This window comes from Taudactylus pleione, unplaced genomic scaffold (assembly GCF_031769625.1).
Source record: "Taudactylus pleione unplaced genomic scaffold, aTauple2 ptg000791l, whole genome shotgun sequence".
Taxonomy (NCBI): Eukaryota; Metazoa; Chordata; class Amphibia; order Anura; family Myobatrachidae; genus Taudactylus; species Taudactylus pleione.
The window spans coordinates 3,260,942-3,283,340 of NW_028285193.1; the positions used below are offsets into that span (position 1 = coordinate 3,260,942).

General features: G+C 47.4%; 1 protein-coding gene across 5 annotated transcripts in view; it reads right to left on the reverse strand.

Moving 5' to 3' along the window:
* ASAP1 (ArfGAP with SH3 domain, ankyrin repeat and PH domain 1) overlaps positions 1 to 22,399 on the reverse strand; it is a 354,817-nt gene that overhangs the window by 45,416 nt on the left and 287,002 nt on the right. For all 5 annotated transcript variants that reach the window (XM_088457891.1, XM_088457887.1, XM_088457888.1 and 2 more), the window contains 4 exons: positions 10,610 to 10,710; positions 9,918 to 9,987; positions 3,850 to 3,937; positions 2,743 to 2,791 (listed from right to left, as the gene is read on the reverse strand). In XM_088457891.1, the coding sequence (XP_088314017.1) occupies positions 2,743 to 2,791; positions 3,850 to 3,937; positions 9,918 to 9,987; positions 10,610 to 10,710 (308 nt within the window). The remainder of the gene's footprint in view (positions 1 to 2,742; positions 2,792 to 3,849; positions 3,938 to 9,917; positions 9,988 to 10,609; positions 10,711 to 22,399) is intronic.

The following is a 22,399-nucleotide window of genomic DNA, read 5'->3' on the forward strand; positions in this document are numbered from 1 at the left end:
GTCCCTCTATTCTGCTTTTTTCCGTCCCTATAAACATCTATGGAGACGGCGGCTTAACTCGATTTAACCGCCTTGAGATGACGTGACCTATACCGGAGAGGCTTCGCTGGATCCCCTCTGAATCAAACTATGGGCAGCGCAAATGTAACTTGCTGGCAGCGTTAAGCCTTTGGTGAGAGGGGGAGAACCTCAGCTTGGGGATGGGGTTTGTACCAGGGTTCCTAGAGGAGCCCCGGGGTCTGATGAATACAGGCGACACTGCATTATGTATTACTGCCATATACAGCGACACATAATGCGGTCACTGCTCCACCAATAATGAATAGACCCCTAAATATCCATATAATCCAAGAGTTACGTTACCAGCAATTAGATGACAAACTATTGTCAGACATAATATATAGTAGTATTTATAGCTACTTGGTCGTAATTGGGAAATATGATATTACACCACCCCTCCAACCAAATAATAGAGGGTCTGGGGTCCAATGTCCGGTGATTTGTAACCGAATATAATACCGGACGTAGCAGGCAGAAGAATTTTACGGGTGTAAAATCCCAACAGCGGCAGCCCGGCAAGGGTGAAAATCCCAATCGTCCCTAAGGTAAGTATCGCTAACCTAATTCTCCCCCTAACCCTCCTTTAGGGGTGCCTAACCCTAACCTCCCCCCCAAGTGCCTAATCCCCCCTCTAAGTGCCTAACCCCCCCCCCCCCTTCCCCTAGCCTAACCTTCCGAGGGGGGTGCCTAACCATAAATCCCCCGGACCTTCCTCCCTCCCCTCGCGGCTGTCCGCGCCCGGCATCGCTTGATCGGGATGCCGGGCGTCGGGCTTCCGGTTGTTGACAGGCGTCTAGATTTAGACGCCTGTCATTAGTACCACGCCGGGATTAGAACGTTTGGAAGCCGGCGAACAGGATTTAGACCGTCTGCTTCCAAACTACATATCGAATTTTACATCCCAGTGCTCTGGACTCCTCAGCCTTATGCGGAGAATAAGGACTGGATCATCAATTTCTGTCCAAACGGTGATCTCTCCACAAGAGGTCTCAAAGCACCGGAGAATATACATTGTGACTTCAGTGCCAGGAGAATAAGACCATAACTGTATCTCCAAAGGGTGAGTGTGACACAATTCATAGTGATAACCATGGGCGGAAATCCATAAATTATACACAGTCACGGCACATTACGCTGAAAATGTTGAAATAGACTTTATGTCGACATAAAGAATGCAGACATGGTCATTGTGTCGACATAGTTTTTCCAGTATTTAATCCCTAACCTAACCGCAGCCTAACACAAACCTTAAACCTAACCCTATCACTGACTTGTACTGTCGACATTGGGACTGTATAACGATAAAATAACCACTAAAATAACTTAACTTTAAATCACTCCTTTTGAAATATATGAAGACTAAAAGAAAAAACGAAAAAAAAAAGGCTTTTGTACAAGTAATATGTGAATGATCATATTGGCGAGTACTAAAGTTTTTCACTTAAGCTGGGTACACGCGGTACGATGTAAGTAATGATCCAATCTCATTAGCGATTTCTGAACTCCTGAACACTCCCGGACAAACGATACTGCGCATATACATGGAACAATTGTGCAGACGATATAGATGGGTTCGTTAACAACTGCAAATCATTAACGATATATCGTTTCGCAGCAAACAACCTCGCGATGCATCTTCGGTTTCCCCGTCAGCTGGTACAAAATGGTGGAGGGGAGTGGCCAGGAAAAGTGACGACAAATCGTTCGTCGTCCATGAAATCGTTCATACACCCGGAATGATGTGTGCCAAATCGGAAAAGAAAGGTCGAGATCTTTCTGCATGTTCAAGAGATCAGCGACCACGATCAACGACAGCGGGAACGCACATCGGCATCCTTATCATGCCCATATACGCCACTTTTTAAACGATATGTCGTTCCAATCGGTCAAAAACTGCCATATCGTTTAAAAAAAAAAAACGTACCTTGTGTGGAGACCTTTAGCTATGTCTTATGATTAGATAGCATTTACTTCTTGTGGTTAAACGGGCGATATAAATAATAAGATTCAGTAGATGTCCCAGTTGCTGCCTTCCTCTGCGGGCAGCTCTGTATTGCGCTTACCAGTTACCTTCAGCTACAGAATGAAGACTGGCAATCACTATCGACAAGAGAACTGGGCTTGAGAACCCTGTGACGTCAATCATTATGGAGACGAAGGCTCTTGCTGTTACAAGGTTTGTTGGAACGGCGGAGGAGCCTGCTGGTGCAGCTAGGACGGCCATTGGGTACCCCTATCTACGGAGGTCCGCAGATTCGTAATAACTCCCAATGTGAATATCGTTTAACACGACAAGCTAAGTACGGCGGGAGTCAGCATTAGATTCTTCTGGCAGATTTGAATTAATAATACACTTCCTGTAACTTCTGGTCGCTACAGGTACATCCAAAGCAGTGATTACAATTATAGTTTATTAAATAGTAGCAAATGAGGCTATTAAATGGAGAATGAAGAGTATATTTGGGGAACTATGTTTCACTAGATGAAAAGTTCCCCTTTATGTAATACAGCCAGCGCATTACAGGGGCGGCAGACACAGATTAGAGCAATACAGCTGAATGAGCCGTTATACTAAAGGAGAAATGGACATGAAGTCAAAACCTTAGGGAACTGACACTTCCCTTTTGAGGTTTTCGTGAAATTCAAATTTGTCTGCAATCATTTTCACCAGGACTCTCTTACGCTATATAATCCTGTTCATCTTCGGCCTGAAAGTGATACGTTCTGTTATCTGAAAAATACAAATAAATAACTGACGTTAATAATAAAAAAAAAGCCTTTAGTTTAATGCCACTCTGCCCCTTGTTCACCCAATACATAACGCAGTTCTGTTTATAGTGTTCTATAGTGATCGTGTTACAATTAGTTAATATTCTGAAAATAAAGCAAAGTACAGCAGAAGTCCAGCGCCCTCTCATGGCAGGGTGGTGTCCAGCTGTCGGCACAGAATACACAAAGGGGGTCATTCAGACCAACTCGCAAGCGGCAGTACGCTCGCAAGTGGGTCGATGTTCCCCACTGCGCATGCGCACGACGGAGGGAGCTCCGTCGTGCGCATGCGCGAGACCCGGACTGCGACAGCCAAGCTGTCGCTCCGGGTCTCGCACCAAAGGGGGCGTGCTGTCAATGTTGATTGACAGCACGGCCCCTTTGGGGGGCGTGCCTGCCAGACGGAGGCGTACCCATGGGAACGCCTACCGTCTGAGGCCGGCCCCACTGACATCACTAGTGATGTCAGTGGGAGTGATTTTGGCTCTGATAGAGCCAAAATCACTCCAGGGCTTGTGGCTGGGAGACCCTACTGCAGGGTCTCCGTCGCATGTCCGATGGTCGCGATGGTCAAGACCATCGCGACAATCTTTTTGGACGCTCGTATATGCTGTGGGTGGTGACCCACAGCTATACGAGCGTCCAGGAGGACGCTCCATTTTAATGGAGGAGGGCCCTGATTCAGAGCGAGCGCTCTGGTCAGAGCGTCCGGCTCTGAATCAGGCCCAAAGTGCATACAGTAGATGACATGTATTGGAGCTCCACAGGAAGCACTTAGCATGCAGTGTTGGGTTATAGACTACCTGACATGTACATAACAAAAGGATGTACAAGCTGCCATGTTGGGCCAAAAGTAATTAACACCTTCTATTATCTTTCTAATAAGTCTGATAATAAACGATGCAAGCACACATCATATTCAGCAGCGCAGGCCACAGCTAGTGTACGGTCGCTGTCAGGAATAAAAAAAAGACCCTATGCAAAAATACCACGGCTGGTCTCCACCAATCTGCAACGTACGTGATATCAGGTCAAAGCACTTCTTCTCATCGGCGTTGGGTTTCACCTGGCAGGTGAGCAGGTTCAGTTTGGCAGGTGGCCTGTTAGACTGGAAGAATAATAATTATGTTAAGTACTGAGAGGTCAATGCAGTAACGGCACAGTACAGCACAGCAGATAAAGATCAATGCCAGAACAAGCACCTGTATAATGCTAAGACCTTGGTCAGTACAGGAAAGGAACAGAGACTTCAAAGATTTAGCAAGATACAGACAACTGTAGAACTAATGAATGAGGGATGGTTGATAATTTAAAGTTTATCAGCACATATGTTTGTTGCCGATACAGGATTTGGTCTCTGCTTGGAATACTATGAAAAGATTTTAAATGGTGTTTCTCAAATCTCCCATCAAGTAAATTTAACCCAACACATTGTTTCTCGTATTGCGATATGTAGTAACGGGCCTACTACCCAAGTCTCTCTCCCTGCACCGGGAGCTTTTGGGAACTCTGCATGGACCTGTACAGGGTGACAGACTGGTCTAACTCGGAACACTTAGATAAACTGACCTCTTATGTATATAAGTCTACACTCACACATACAGAGGAAAAGGTACTGCACATCCTAACAACCAAGCAGGCATGTGCTTTCATTTGCTAAAGTGTACGAGAAACTGAAAGCTAGAATCCAAATTGGTCTGAAATGGGTAAAGTTGGCCTGATGCTACAATATCACCTGTGATGCTCTCTGAGCCTGAGACTGGCACATGGGTGGCCTCTCAACCGATGTTTGATAGTATTCAGATAGAAATCAACCATGCTGCAAAATGCGTTGGTTTCGCCAAGTAGACGCGATCTTATCGAGAGAAAGGATCAGCCATGGACAAGCTTTACAAGGACTTTACCTTCTGCAATCATTTTCATGACGGTTAACTTTGTATGCTCATAATTCATGTATGGACAGATAATACACTCTACTCTGAACGAGAGCCAAAACATGCATGTCAATTCGTCTGCACGAACCAATGGCAGTATAAATATTTACACACAACTGTATGACATGTAATATTCATTCAAACATTATGTTGTTATATCACCCATAATCCCTTCATCCAGTAAAGGATTAATAGCTGCGGAATAAGGTATTTGCCCCGGAGAGAATAAATCCGAGTGATGAGCGACGTGGACACACAGAAACGTCCTGTATTACTCACAGCAGCTCAGCGTCATCTATTAATACAAGCGCTGGCTACAAAAACCGTCACGTCAGTGGTTCATCATTAGCACGTAAACAAAAGGATATTACATTTGTGAATAATTCAGCAGCCAGTTTCAACAATAAACCAATGTCACGCTTGTCATCGATGCTGAAAAAAAAAATCGCCAGTCTCCCTGGGGTAGGGGAAAATTTAGATGCAGAATGAAAATGCAAGTTATTGTGCTGTGACTGGGTAGCGTGGGGCGGGTGTCATGAGGCTTCCCCTAATTAATGAGAAGATAACAAAGGTTTGGCGATGTAATCCGCTGTCCTGCAGCGCAACTCTGGAAGGCAGGGTTAAAGCATAGGGTACTTCTTTTGGTAAATGTTTAATCGAAGTGTCTCTGCTCCTATTCATATGCATAATGGATATTTTTAAACAAGTACTTTGTTTATTAGTAAGTTGGCTACATTTCCGGAAGCTGAAATAGCTACGTATACAGTAACTGTATTGTCTGATACGATCATTTGAAGTTATTTCGGTTGCAAGTGACAAATCCTTGTAAACAATAATATCAGACCATATTATTTCATAAAGCCAGTGACAATCATTGTGTGAGAGGGTCGGTGATTGGCTGCTTGTGGTTGAACAGCAAAGAAATGATCCAACTTGAATTTCAGTTTGAACACCGGCTAGGCTGCTCATGGCAAACCGACGAGAATTATCGGAGTTCAAAGGGGGCATGATAGTGGGTGGGACATTCCATTTCCGAAGTTGGGCGGACATTTAACATTCCACGATCTACGGTGTCACGTGTGTACCGGGAATACCTCATGGAAGGCATTACCACAGTGCAATGGCCGACCACGGGTGCTTAATTATAGTGACCAGCGGCGTCTGGCCAGAATTGCCCGTGGTAACGGACAAGCGACACTGGCTCAAATCACATCCACATTCAATGCGGTAGGGTAACAGACGCATATCCAGCAGGTCAGTGCAGCGTTCTTAGCTTCCATGGGTAATGGAAGCAGACGACCCACCAGAGTGCCCTTGTTAACACTACGACACTCGACACAGCGCCTCATCTGGTCTTGGACCATGGAGGACTGGCAACATGTGGCGTGGTCCGATGAGTCACAGTTCCAGTTGTTTCAGGCTAATTTTAAGGTTCGGTTGCGGTGCAGATCCCATGGATCCCAGCTGTCAACAAGGCACCGTGTAGGGCTGGTGGTGGTTCCATAATAGTGGAAGGTGTGTTCACGTGGCATGGGTTGATTTGCTTGCCCGCCTGCACACGTCATTGACCGGTAACCGCTATGTTGCATTGCTTGATGACCATCTACAGCCCATCACAGACTTCATGAACCCCGACAACCATGGAACAATCCAGCAAGATAATGCAATTTGTCATTGGTCCCAAGTAGACCAGAATTGGTTCAAGGAGCGTGTGGCCACCCCATCCACCTGACATGAACCCAATTGAGCATTTTGGAACGTGGTGGAGAGGTCCATTCACACTCAAGATCCTGCACCTACAAATATCAGGGAGCTGTGGGAAGCTACCCAGATGGCATGGGTCAACATCTCTCTAGAGGTCTTCTGTCCACTTGTAGAATCGATGCCACGTCGAGTTGCTGCACTTCGCCAGGCTAGCAGGGGTCCTATGCCATTCTAGTCATCTATGCCATGACTTTGGCACTTTAGTGTACATAGTTTAAGGTATACATAGCTTGGACACAGACCAGAAGTAAGGTATACATAGCTTGGACATAGACCATAAGTAAGGTATACATAGCTTGGACACAGACCAGAAGTAAGGTATATATAGCTTGGACACAGACCATAAGTAAGGTATACATAGCTTGGACACAGACCAGAAGTAAGGTATACATAGCTTGGACAGAGACCATTATAGCTTGGACACAAACCGCACGGTATACACAGCTTGGACACACACCATAAGGTATACATAGCGACAGATTGTAAAATATAATCTTCTAGATGAAGAGCGGCCTCTGAATCGTCTGCTGATATAGGTGGCGCTCTCCTGACCCAGAGTCTCTCACACAATAACTATAAGAGATGGTCAGCTACCGATACATACGTTTTATTCAGACTGCCATTAACAGGAAACTTCTACTCGGAAAACTATGTTGTGCCTAAACTCGCCAACGCAGGATCATTACACTGAATAAAGTCACCGATTGCTAAAGATTACATTACCTGTTCTATACAGGCTATTATCACAGCATGCAGCTAATCCATAGCTATAGGCTGTGCAGTGCATGATTACAGAGAACGGAGAGAGAGAGGCAGCGATATAAAGCAGAGGTAACCTAGAACGCTGACAGCAGACAAAGCTGTGTATATGGATGAAGGGTACGAGACCCACAACAAAGACCAGGGGGTGTACTTACTAAAGTGCAGGGTTGCCCATAACAACCAATCAGATACTACTTAACAATATTCTAGTATCTTCTAGAAGATAATAGCTAGAATATGATTGGTTGCTATGGGCAACATCTCCACTTCTAAAAACCAACACTTTAGTGAATATACCCCAGGTGTATATGCCGGGCCTTATATGGGTATATGAATCGTATTTCTCTGCGCATCTAAATCTTCCGCGCCCAGATCCGAGCCGACGAGCAGGCCTGGCGGAGGGAGGCGGATATCATTACACATGGATACAGTCCTCCATACCTAGTGCCATTTATGAAAACAGGTGCAGCCGGAGAAAAACAGACCCAGCCTGCAGCGAGCAGCAATGAGAGGGAGAGAGGTCCAGAGCCGAGGCCGATGATGAGACGTTTGGGGGAATCCAGGGGGCAGCATGATGTTCTGGCCGCAGTATGGCAGCCGTTAGGCCCAGGAGCAGTCTAATTCCAAGATATTTGCCCACGAGACCCTGAAGTTATTGTGTCTGGAGCTGCTGATGCCGCCATACAGTACATAGATGAGCTTACGAGGTAAGTGGCACTGGGATGTGGCTGTAGGACGGTCCCCTATTGCACGTAGGTGACTGGTAGAGCTGTAAATTACATACGTAAGACTACGCTTCCCATAATGCTTGGCGACTGCCTGGGTGAGGGGTCGTCGGGAGATGACACATGCATGGGCCGGTGAAATGAGAGCAGGTTGTGACTCCTGTGTCTTACACACACAGGTCACTGTACCCAGAGAGAGAGAGAGAGCAAGTGTCAATTGTTAATAGGTGTTAAGGAACAGTTTTCGCACCCCCTCCGCCAGTGAGATCTCACGCTGTCATGATGTCACCCGAGAAGATTATGATAACAGCAGACGATAGGCAGGCGTAACGTGAAGACACTGTTCTCCTCGAGGACCCGCCGCATGTTACCGGCACGAGCAGCTGCTCAGACAGAATGCATTAGCAGCCCAACGGGTAGTGAGTGACTGGCTAATTGTTGTCAGCGCTAACCGTCTGCCAACTCCTCTCAGCTGCTGATCCGAGACGGCACAAATATCCCACGTTGTCAAGTAAATATGTTTTCATCAGCACATGCGATACATTAAAAACAAGCAGATTTATTGGGCCCTGCTTTGCGGTATCTGCATAAAACACAGCAAACGCTACACAGGCTCTCTCTGCTGTCAACGTGACATTTCTATTTGCTGTTCGCTCTAAGGGGGTCATTCAGACCCGCTCACGAGCAGCAGTACGCTCGCAAGCGGGTCGATGTTCCCCACTGCGCATGCGCACGATGGAGGGAGCTCCGTCGTGCGCATGCGCGAGACCCGGGGAGCGACGGGCTTTCCATCGCTCCGGGTCTCGCACCAAAGGGGGCGTGCTGTCGATGTTGATTGACAGCACGCCCCCTTTGGTGGGCGTGCCTGCCAGACGGAGGAGTTCCCATGGGAACGCCTACCGTCTGAAGCCGGCCCCACTGACATCACTAGTGATGTCAGTGGGAGTGATTTTGGCTCTGATAGAGCCAAAATCACTCCAGGGCTTTTGGCTCTATCGCAGGGTCTCCGTCGCAAGTCCGATGGTCGCAATGGTCAAGACCATCGCGACCATCTTTTTGGCCGCTCGCATATGCTGTGGGTGGTCACCCACAGCTATACGAGCGTCCAGGAGGCCGCTCCATTTTCATGGAGGAGGGCCCTGATTCAGAGCGAGCGCTCTGGTCAGAGCGTCCGGCTCTGATACAGGCCCTAAGCCCAGGGATCCAACTCTTTCCAGAAAACCATGAGCAAAAGCTGGTATCTGCTGCAATTAGGAGTGGGATCAGACCTCTTGTGTGCTAAGGTGATCATTGGGGGTCATGTACTGTAAGTATTAGAAATGAATGCATTATCTAATCTAAATACATCATTATAAAAATAAATGACTGTAAATAGCTATATGATCGCTAAAATGATAACATTCTCAGATAACGCCAATTTGTACTCTATTCTAGGGATGGTCATGACGGTCAACAAATGGCTGATGGTTTTGACATAGATGGCGGAGATGTAATGGTTTTCCACCATTGATGACACAGAGCCTTGCAGTGTTTTCCCTCCCCCCTGGCACTGGGATGCAGAGCCTAGCTCCGGCCCCCAACACGACCTGCGATGCCCCACCCCCAACTCTGATTGGCCGTTGCATGAGTCAGTAATAAAGCAGGTATGGATAACCCACCGATGGCCAATCCCTACTGCATAGAGATATACTGTTATTCAAAAGTAGTTTTTCAAAACCAAGCAAGTACTATTCGTTCACTTTCATTATAACCTGCCCACCAGGGGGCCCTGTTTGCTTACAACAGATTAGATTTCTGTATATGGAGAAATCAGATGTAAGAAACGCGCTGTCACCCTGCTGTTCTCAGGCACCACACCAGTAGGGGATGCGCAGATTGTTTTATAAGTAAGGCAGTCACTTACTGTGGCATGGGATATAGTAAGGATTCCATTTTTCACTGTACACTTTCTTCTTTGCCATACTTTCCTCAGTCTGAAATGAGAAGACCGCCCACTGTCATTTGTATCCAGAAACTTATTAAGCCATTCACATATATACTGACTCTTGGGTGTGAAATGCGTCAGTTCAGCCAACATGCAAAACAATTTTCCATTGTTCTACACGTTACTTTGTATTTAGATCTTGCAATTCTGGAACTTTACACAAATGGTATGATGGAGGGGCAAACACTACACCCTTGGGCCAAATAAAAGAAACCAAATTGGATGGGGACCCGGTGATGTAGCCCTGCACGGCGAAGCCTTGTCCTGGCAGCATTGCGTCTTTACAGATCACGTTGGGCAGAACGTCCGTCTTTGCAGGGAGACAGGCGGCTACTGGTCTCCCATTACCCTCCAAGTCTCTTAGCTGCAGCTTCCCTGCAACGCCGCCAGTTCCGTCACTGGGTATAACGTGTCAACGAACACTGGGAACAACTTTCGACTGCGTCTTGTGACATAACTATTCCTCCCTGGGTTTTGGCAGCCACTTTTAAAAGATGGCACCTCTGAGCAATGCCCAGCCCAGGCCACCGTGGTCGTTTAGGGGGCAAACGTGCACTTTCCAGATAGATATGCAGGCAAAGCCACCGATTTGGAGAACGTCAGACACTTACCCATCGCTCTTCTTCAGCAAATACCCTTTCTTCTCGCTGCCGTACTCCTTGTTGCCCTGAAGCTGGTGCATGCTGTACCCCCCTTGCTTGCTCTGCGAATCCTACAGGAGAAACAAAGCAAGCTGTGGGCATAAGTGGGAACAACAGCTTACATAGACTAAGAAATGACAATGAAAACGGGCTCTTTGATGGTATAGATGCATATTCCTACTGCAATCATGAAAGCTTTGTGTGGGACGTTGGAGTGGTTATATGGTTCAATATCTTATTCTGCTATGTGACAGAGTACGCCCTCTTTATGCAACCTTTGCCGACCAGCAAGTAAAACCTATGTAGAAATGTGCACTACAATGCATTGATTCCCATACATACGAGCCTCACGTTGACAGCAGTATTTCACAAGCTTTAATCTGGCGCCATAGAGACTGCAGTGATGTTCGATAGTGATTTATAGGTGTTACTAGCCAATAGTAAAGCCCCGAGCGCTGCGTTTGAGAACAAGCCGGTGATATAAGCCTCAAGCTGCAGTGAAGTAACATTTGCGCTTCTGACGCGAGACACGGGAAGGGATGTGTGGGCAACAGAGGAGGACACTGAGAGAACGGCTGATAACTAAATCACTAAAGCAGAGCAAAAGACCAGACTTACTCTCCTAGACTTCGATCAGGGAAGGCAAAAAGAAGACGGGAGACAAAAAAAAGCAAAACACTAATTAAACGATTATTACAAATGACAAAATGATTTATTTTTACCCATCTTGACAGTAATTAGTGTACTTGTCATTGGACTGTGCAATGTTTCTGGATCAGTTGAACTTAGGAAAATCTTATCATGCATCACAGTATTTGCAACAGAGATAACCGTAATATCAGCCAAAGACGCCAGGAAATGTTCCAGTTCACCGGGAATAAAAGAAGCTATGTTTTAGACAAAGGACTCCCCATATTACAGAACGGCTGTTTAAAAGAAAATGCTTAAAATTAAGGTTTATGGATCGGATAATGGATACATTGTTGCGACAAGTGGACGTTTAAAGTACATGGACGTAGTGGAGACAGCCAGGTTGTGGACTGAAGCTATATTAAAGAGATAAATAAAATCACTCTGCTTCGTACCTTGGTGATGTCACTAATGTCATGAAAATTCTACTCACCACCTATAACAATGTACCTCTAGTCTGCTATAATACTGCGACCACATTAGTAATTTCCAGCATCATAGCCTATCATTGCCACACTCCAACATTGCAGCCTCGTGCCTCCCTCCACAAACCTTCTACACACACTCTCTTAGTCAGTGGTTTATTTTCTATCCTCAGCCAGGTTGAGACAGCCCAACAGGTGTACGGAGCCTAAAGCAGAGGAGGGCTCTGCGCCTTCATCCAATGAAACGGTGCAGCTTCAGTACTGTTCATGCTAGCACCCTGCACCTGTCACAACCCGTGCAGTTCCTCTTTCCTGCCTGGGGTGTCGCTCTCTGCTCTGGTGCGTCTCGACACTCAGCTGATGCAACACACTGTCGAGATACAGACCAGAGTGTGCTAGAAGCACCAGAGCTTAGAGAGCGACACCTCAGGCAGGATAGAGGAATTGGCACACTAGGCAGGATAGAGGCTAGAATGAACACTATTCAGTCCATAAAAAATTAAAGGTTGTTTCCGGCATTAAGACCTTTGATTTCAAGCTGTAAAGTCAGATTGACTTAACTTTCCAGTAGACATGTTGTCCCAAACACAAGCATTGCATTGCTTTAACGCCTTGTTTCTCAAACTCGGTCATCAGGACCCCAAACAGTTCATGTTTTCTGGACCATCTTGGGATGTTTATAATATGGCATCTGGGCACCAGCTGGCTGGTCTGGAAAACATGGACTGTTGGCAGTCCTGAGGACGGAGTCTGAGACACACTCCTTTACCATAACACAAGACAGTTAACAAGGTGGATCCTAAAAGCAGAAAGTTATCTTAAACTGTCACGTGACGATGTGGGAGGTTTCGGTATAATGCAAATCCGGATCCACTAATACATCAAAGTGATGACAACATTGTTTGTAATTTAGGAATACATTAATATATATATATATATATATATATATATATATTAGAGATGATCTGGCGAAAAGAACTGAATAAAACCGAACCTGCATATCTCTAATAAATATCGGAACACACATCTTGCCAAATTGTAAATAGCACTAAAATACTAAAATGTCATAGAGGGCTGAAAGGTACAGAGGGACAGATTCAAATAAGCGAGAGTTCCTCCTGAGCGGCTGCCGCTGGATCTGCGCACTACCTCCCACTGGCTGATTTAAGCTTGCAGTGTACGGAGGTGTGAGCAGACGGGAGCACGCGCTTACTTCAATCTGCCCCACAATACGATAAACATATTCACCAAAGAGCTTTGAATAGCGATGCGAGTAACATTGTGGTTGTTTAGCCGTTATTCTCAAATAGCTAGTAAACCCTAAGCAGCTCTCCAGGGTTGTTGCCTAATTATCATACCCACTAAGATCAGATATGGACATATTTACACAGATTCAATTGAGCACAAGGTTCCGACACGTGTATGCATGCACCTCCATGAAACGCAAGGTTTTCCTATCCAGATAACCTGCATCTAATTCGCCATGAGGTTCTTACAGAACTCTGCGGCTAATTCAGTCTGCTCATTATAGTTTTTGTTATCTCAATAACTTGACCTGTTTTGGTGGCTCTTATATTTTTCTCTTTAGAATGTAAACGCTTTAAAGCAGGGACCCATGCAGAGCAAACAGTAAAGTCTCGCCGCCTTATAAACCCTTTTCTGCATAAAACACAACAGCTGAAGGAGCATCCAGTGGCCACAAGATGGCACTGCACTCTGGCAACGTCACGGAGAATAGAGCTGGCAGCTCTTTAACGTTGAAATGTCTCTGCAGGCCAAAACGGGAAACTTAACACGGTGACATTGCAGAAACCAAACAGGCATTTATTCTAAATTACTCTAATCACAGCAAATAGCTGAACGGTTGCTATAGGTTACAACTCATCTGCGCTGTGGGCAATTGCATCATATGACACATCTCAATAATTTTTTTTTTTTATTTATTGTACAAACAAGGTACCTGTCCCCTACTTATTGATTCGCTAGAATCAAGCTGCGCCATTTGGGCATGAAGCACTTTGTGCCTCGTGCCTCAGTGATGTCACTAGTTAATGAATATTGTCCAGCCCAAAATGGCTGCTTCCACTGTGTGCGAGCGAATGGAAAATGGCAACAGTGTAATAAAGGTTTCAATAAATCCAAGGGTTCCAACCAGAACATTGTGCCTTAAATGGTGCATATTGTCATTGTGGCATCCGTTCCACCCAGTATATTGTCACACAGAACAGCATGGACCAGCACGCACAACACATGTTAGCAGTCAAAAGCAAAAACATGTCTGCATTATATTACAGCACTGTATGATGCAGGTAAGAGGTGTTTATAAAGCACAGGATGAACCGTCCTGTACAATCTTCTGCAGAAATCGGTTCACCATAAAGTGATAAAAATTCAGAACACCACACAATAATAAGCCTGTTATCACTGCCGGGCCTGTTATCACTGCCGGGCCTGTTATCACTGCCGGGCCTGTTGCACAGACGGATTGCTTCTGTGAGAAATCAGGCACAATTGTTTTACACAATGCAGCGTCTTTACCAACCCTCGCTCCCTTCTTGTAGAACGCTGTTATTTTGGAGTCAATGTCTAACGTTTTTCTCAGCATGAGTGCATTACAGAATGGTACATATTATGCAAAGCAAGACGGCGGCTCCCTTCCATGTTTATCCACAATGAGACAAGACGGCTCTGTATCCAATCATTTCTTTAGTGTGGTAACCGCAGGAGAACAGACACCGACTGACATTACCCAGTACTGGCAGGTTCTCGTCTTTCTAACGTCCAATCAGGTCTAGTTATGATGCATCACCGATCATCAGCTCATATTGGAGATAATGTGACATAGGATTAAAATATAAACTGGGTAGGTTATCATCAAATAGTAAACCAAGCCAATAACGGGGGTTTATACCATATTAGATTCATTCTGCAACTTCTCCTCCCTTCTCACTAATGGTACCTTTGTAAGGGGTCCTTCCACTGGGAACAAAACACTGTGGGCCTGATTCAGACCCGCTTGCGAGCGCTCGCAAGCGGGTCGATGGTGCCCTAGTGCGCATGCGCACGACGGAGGGAGCTCCATCGTGCGCATGCGCGAAACCCGCATAGCGACGGCCAAGCCGTCGCTATGGGTCTCGCACCATAGGGGGCGTGCTGTCGATGGTGAGTTGCTGCCCAGACGGAGGCGTTCCCATGGGAACGCCTACCGTCTGGGTCCGGCCCCACTGACATCACTAGTGATGTCAGTGAGAGTGCTTTTGGCTCTGATAGAGCCAAAAGCACTCCATGGCTTGCGACAGCAAGACCCTACCGCAGGGTGTTGTCGCAAGCCCAATGGTCGCGATGGTCTTGACCATCGCGACCATCTTTTTGGCCGCTCGCATAAGCTGTGGGTGGTCACCCACAGCTATGCGAGTGGCCAGGAGGCCGCTCCAATTTTAGGTAGGGCGGCCCTGATTCAGAGCGAGCGCTCTTGTCAGAGCGTCCGGCTCTGAATCAGGCCCAGTGTGTAATAAGCAATATTATGGCACAGGGTCAGGCAGGGTTCCGGCACCGTATCAAGCAGGGTTCCTGCACTGTACCAAACACTGTTCTGGCACTTAAAGGTAGCAATTACGTTGTGGATTGTAGTGGCTTGTAATAAATCTGCTACTAAATGTTACAATTAATAAGTGGGTTCCTTAAATTGTCCAAATGGTTTTTTTTCCAAACTTGAGACTCGCAGCACAGTGCTGCTTTGTGCCTGTTCCAGAGTCTGGGACCATAATTGGGAGCTTGGTGAGAGGAGCTTCCAAAGTCTGGGACCACAACCAAGAATTTGGTGCGAGGAGCTTCCAGAGTCTGGAACCATAACTGGGAGCTTGGTGGGAGGAGCTTCCAGAGTCTGGGACCATAACCGGGAGCTTGGTGGGAGGAGCTTCCAGAGTCTGGGACTGTAACCAGAAGCTGAACTAGGGAACCTCCAGCAAATGGAGGGATTCATCAATTGATGGGGATGGTGATGCTATTGGCTGTTAAACACTGCATGCCTCTAATAAAAATGGAAGTAAACTGTGGTGGTAATCTATTCATTTTATAACCAAACAGTGAAGCCAGTCTATACAGAATGACATCGCTTTACCACACTCTGCTTCTATTGTTGTTCTAAACCAAGTGGCTAAATCACCAAGAACTCACGGGTGCCTGCAACTCGCAGGATATTACATCTACCCCTCAGGGACTACTGTACCAGCCCATGATTTGTGGGAGCTTTTGCAAATCCAGCGTGATTTGTCATTAAGTTTAAAGCAGCATTAGTTTAAAGGCAAAACAAGGTTGGTTTTGCCTTTAAACTAAGTGCCGCTTTAAATCTAGTGATTATCTCGCTGAAATAGCGCCTGCACCCCGCAAATGCGGGCTATTACATTACATTTACCCCTCAAGTCTATAAGTCACAGTATACGAAAAATATCCCCAGACTATTACTTTAGATTTACCCATCAACCTCACCAATAACTAACGGAATTTGAACTGACTGTCCTGTTCTGCAACCAAAACTCATTAATGCAATTTACTTTAATAGTCTTAATTCCATATACCTGTACTAACATCCTGGAGTCTCTCTCACCCATCCAGAAAACCCCCTCCCACCCACAGAAAGCACAAACCTGCCTAACGCTCACTGCATTGCAGGCGGCAGCAAGATACTAAAGAATGACTGGCAATGCTGGTACAGTATGAGGGTTCTGTCTGGCACACAGACTGAGCAGCCAGGGTGGCACAACACTGGTTGCCAGGAAGACGTTTAATGACACTGGCTACCAGCATGGTACATCACTGGAAACTCCACCGTAGGAGGTAACCACATTGACAGGCATTAGATAACCACACCAAGGCAATACGCAGGACAAAAATATGAGATATGGTAAGAACTTACCCTTGTTATCTCTATTTCTCCGAAGTCCATAGGGTTCCACAGGATACCTTGGGGTATAGGCGATGGCGGCAGACATCGGGCACCTCAGAGTTAAAGTATTCAGTCTCCCATGATGCACTGGGGTCCCTCTCCTATACCCCGCCCCCGAGCCAAGGCATCTCAGTTACGTAACAAGCCATAGGCCAGAGGAGGAGAAGAAAGAGTGAGAAGAAAGTTCTGGAACACACAAGAATCACATTCTCACCAGAGGGAGACGGAAACACCGGTGACCAGAGCAAAGCCCATCTGCAGTACAGGTGCGACAGGGCGGGAGTCCTGTGGAACCCTATGGACTTCTTTTAAATAGAGATTACAAGGGTAAGTTCTTACCATATCTCATATTTTCTACTTCAGGGTCCATAGGGTATCCACAGGATACCTTGGGGATGTCCCAAAGCAGTATCCTTTAAGGGTGGGGTCGCTCCTGTTCTGAAAGGAGAATCCGCGGCCCGAAGGAAGCTTCCTGAGAGGCGAATGTATTGAATGCATAATACCTCACAAAGGTATGGACAGAAGACCACGTGGCTGCCTTGCAAAGCTGAACAGCAGAGGCACCACGGCGAGCTGCCCACGAAGGCCCCACAGACCGAGTAGAATGAGCCCTAACAGAGGACGGTATAGGAAGGCCCTCCTGAGTGTAAGATTCAGAAATCGCCATGCGAATCCATCCTGCCAAAGTTTGCTTAGTGGCAGGCCAACCCTTCTTATGGAAACCATAGAGGACAAACAAAGAGTCCAACTTCAGAAAAGAATTGGTACGGTCAACACAAATCCTCAGAGCATGTACCACATTCAAGGAGGCCTCACCAGCCGAGAGGTCTGGGGAATTAAAGGCCGGCACTATAATTTCCTCATTTATGTGGAAACTAGATACCACCTTAGGTAGGAAACCAGGGCGAGTGCGAAGCACCGTCCTGTCCCTATGAAAAATCAGAAAGGGAGGGCGACATGAGAGAGCCCCCCAATTCTGACACCCTTCTGGCCGAAGCAATGACCTGAAGAAACACAGGGCCTGATTCAGAGTTGGGTATAGAGAGAGATCTCTCTCTCAACTGATCATCTTGGTGAAACCATGCTGCACTGCAGGTGGGGCAGATTTAAAATGTTCAGAGAGATTTAGATTTGGGAGGGATGTGTCCAAACTGACATCTAAAGTGCAGTGTAATAATAAAGCTGTGCAGTATTTGTGAGCTACATGCAAAAGCAGCCAGTATTTACACTACATGCAAAAAAATGTATGTATTTACACCCCTTGCATTGCAACATGGTTTGCCCAGGTACACAGTTAAGTGCTATCTCTCTCTCTATTCCCATCTCTGAATCAGGCCCACAGTCTTAGCTGTAAGCCATTTGAAATCCACTGAGCCCAGTGGTTCAAATGGTGGTCCTTGGAGAACCCTCAGGACCACAGCCAAATCCCAAGGAGCAACGGGTGAAACAAAGGGAAGCTGAATACGAAGGACACCTTGCAGAAAGGTACGGACATCAGGAAGAGTAGCAATCCTATGCTGAAACCACACTGATAGGGCAGAAACTTGCATTTTCAGGGAAGCAAGGCGAAGACCGTGATCTAAGCCCGCCTGTAGGAAAGCCAAAACCCTGGATATCCTGAACACATGAGGGACATAGCCTCTAGGGCGACACCATTCAAAGAAAGTATGCCATACTCGGTGGTAAATTCTTGCAGACGCAAGCTTCCAAGATCTGAGCATGATGTTAACTACAGAGCTGGAAAAACCCCTGGACCATAAGAGGGCTGTCTCAACAGCCACGCCGTCAAACACAGACGACTCAGGTCCGGGTAAAGGCGAGGACCCTGAGACAACAGGTCCGGACATTGAGGCAACAGCATCAGAGTGTCTATGGAGAGACTCCGAAGATCTGAGTAAAGTGACGTCTGGGCCACGCTGGAGCTATCAACAGTAGCGTGCCTCCTTCTTGCTTGAATTTTCTAATTACTCAAGGATGAAGGGATAAACGGAGAGAAGAGGTACGCAAACCTGAAGGTCCACCGGACCAACAGTACTTCTACCAGAAGAGCCTCCACGTCTCTTGTTCTTGACCCGTACACAGGCAGCTTGTTGTTGTGTCGGGAGGCCATGAGGTCTATCTCCGGAGGACCCCACTTGTTCACAAGTAGTTGAAACACCTCCTGGTGAAGAGACCATTCCCCTAGATGCACGTCTTGACGGCTGAGAAAGTCTGCTTCCCAGTTGAGGACTCCTGGTATGAACACTGCTGAGATGGCAGGGAGATTGTCCTCCGCCCAAGCCAGAATGCGGGACAACTCTGTCAGTGCCGCCTGACTTCGTGTTCCTCTTTGGCGGTTTATGTAAGCCACCGTGGTGGCGTTGTCCGACTGTACCTGCACGGGTTTTCCGTGAAGAACATGTCTTTCTTGCTGAAGAGCTCTGAATATTGCCCGAAGTTACAAGATGTTTATTGGAAGGGCAGAATCTGCTGGTGTCCACCTGCCCTGGAACAAGTGTGGACCCGTCACTGCTCCCCAGTCTCGGAGACTGGCGTCCATTGTCAGAAGGACCCAGTTCACTACCCAAAAGGGGGTCCCCTGTTCAGGTGAGCCAACTGTAGCCACCAGGCCAGAGACAGACGTACCTTTGGAAAAAGCACCATGGTCAGTGTCTTTATCCGATGGGGCAACCCATTCCATCTGGAGAGGATCAATTCCTGCAAAGGTCTGGAGTGAAACCTAGCATATTCCACCATGTCGAACATTGACACCATGGAGCCCAGTAACCTCATCGCTGAATGAACTGACACTCGGCGGCTCTGAAGGCAATTGCGTACCTTTTCCTGTAATGCAGAGATCTTTTCCTCCGTCACAAAGATCCTCTGTTGTTGAGAGTCCAACAGGGCTCCGAGATGGAGCATCCTCTGCGAGGGAACCAAGGTGGACTTCTTCCAGTTTATCAACCAGCCGTGATTCTGCAACACAGATATTGTCAGTTGCAGATGGCGCTGGAGAATCTCTGGAGACCCTGCTAACAACAGAAGGTCGTCCAGATAAGGCAACAAGCGGACCCCCTGCATCCGCGGGTGGGCTGCCATGACTTTGGTAAATACTCGAGGCGCTGTGACCAGACCAAAGGGCTGTGCCTGGAACTGGAAATGTTGGTCGAGCACTGCAAACCTAAGGAATTGCTGTTGTGCTAAGATAATAGGGACATGCAGGTAAGCATCTTGAATGTCCAATGACACCATGAAATCCCCAGGCTCCATTGCCAGAATAATGGAACGCAGGGTCTCCATCCTGAACCGAGGGATTTGAGGTTGAGGATGGGCCGGTAAGACCCATTGAGTTTCTGCACCAGAAAGAGATTGGAATAGTATCCCATGCCCCTCTGGGGTAACGGAACAGGCACTATAACTCCAGCCTAGAGCAGAGAATTCAACACTTTCTGGAGTTCCAGGTCCTTGGCCTGTTGTGAAAAATCGACTGGGAGGCCTTCGCCGGAAGGAGAGGGCATACCCCAGAGAAACCACCTCTTGTACCAAAGTGTCCTTGGTAGTCTGGAACCAGCACTGGGCGAACTGAAGCAGGCAGCCTCCCATTCTGGGGTCTCCCAAGGGGAGGCTCGTCCCGTCAGGCTGAAGGCTTATCGTCCAACTTGGGAGTAGAACTTCTTGTACTCCAAGCCTGCTTCTTTGGCTTGGCAGATTTCTTGGCCCCTGACTGTCTTGGAAAGGACTGTATCTTTGACTTACCCTGGGCGCTATAAGGCCGAAAGGACGAAGTACCAGACCCTGATGGGACTGTAGCCGATGGCAGACACGCAGACTTAGCTGCTGCCAGCGTGGCCACAATTTTGTCCAGATCAGGACCAAACAGGACCTGTCCATTAAAGGGCAAGCATTCCAATCACTTCTTGGAATCTGCATCCGCTCTCCAAGAGAGCAACCACAGGGAGCGGCGAGCCACTACTGCAGCCGAGGAGATTCTGGAAGTGAGGAGACCTATATCCAAGGCTGCCTTGTTAATGTACGTGGCGGAGTCTCTGAGATTGCCTACTAACTCCACCTGCTCAGCTGAAGAGTCAGTGTCCAGAGATGCTTCCAAGTTATCTGCCCAGCGATCCATGGCTCTAGCCACCCAGCACACGGCCATAGCCGGTCTGGAAGCCCCTCCAGCAAGGGAATAAATGGATTTTAAACATATTTCCATCTTGCGATCCGTAACATCTTTTAAGGAGGACATGGAGGGCATGGGCAATGTAGCACTGCTCACTAGGCATGTGACATGAGAATCCACCTGTGGAGGAGTTTCCCATTTGGAAACATAATTATCCGCAAATGGGTATGCAAAAGCCAAGGGTTTTTGAGGCTGGAACCGCTTACCCGGATTTTTCCACGCCTCCTCTAAATGATCCACTAGCTGACCAGATAGAGGAAATACAGTGGCATCTCCCTTAACATCCTTAAAGAAGGCGTATTTAGATATGGCCAGGGGGGATCCTCATCCTCAATAACCAAGGCCGCACGGACTGCCCGTATAAGGCCAGGTATATAGACTTTAGACTCCGCCTCCTTTGAACGAAGGTGCTCTTGGTCTGAAAAGTCAATAATTTCACCGTCATCAGACATCATGTCATCATCATCAAACTGAGCCGTCTGAGACACCGAAGGCCGCAATGGTGACTCCCCCCTGTAAAACGTCCGTCAGGTGCTGTACCGTAGTGGACAATGAATTCACCCACACAGGCTCCTGCGAGACCTGGGGAGGGCGAAACAGGGAGACCCTGAGGTTTCATCAACTGCCTGGGGAACCCCTGCATGGGTGATGAGACTACAGTCTGCTGTGATAACCCCATTTGGGGAAACGCAGGGGGAGTCGCCAACTGGCCTGCAAGTGTTGTAAGTGCCTTAGCAAAACAAGCCCAGGGCGGTTCCTGTACAGGTGCAGTGACAGTAATCGGGTGTGATATAAGATAACATGCCCTGCATAATCCCTCAGCGTTCACATCTCTCTCCGCTAACAGTACATTACATGTGGTACATTGTAGCTGAAGAGCGTATTCCCGTTCACTCCCAGACATGATAAGTGTAAATGGAGAGTATGTGACTCCCCACACAGACAAACACTTTGTTTACTGTGAGACAATGAACACCCTGCAACACCGCACCGCAAGGGCTTTAGTAGAGGAAGAACAGGGATAGTAAAATGGCTGACAGTCAGAAGTGAAGTACAGTCAGACAGCGCTAGCATATAGTCACATACAATGCAGAAATAAATGACCTGCACTACAAGCACTGTGATCAACTACACAGACCAGAGCCTGGTAGGAAACAGCGCTGCACACTCTGACCTTATTGGAGGAGAGGTATGTGGGGGGACCCGGACCGCGATGGCACCTATATCAAACTCCAACAGCGTTTGCACACTTCCTAGAAAATGGCCGCCGAGGAGCTGAGAGGAGGTGGGACCGGGGGAGGAGCGTTGACACAGCTCACCAGACCACTGTGGAAAGGCACTGCACAGCCGGGGAGCCGCCGGCTGTGAGACCGGGAAGGCGCGCTCCCCTGGCATGCTATTAACCCCTGGGACGCTGGAGAATATCCATACTGCTGCAGCACGCTGTCCCTGGTGGTCTAGTGGAAAGCGCAGGATCAGTATCTGGCTGCACGCGCAGCCTGTCCACAGGGAGCCCCCTGCTTGAGGACCAAACGACTGTG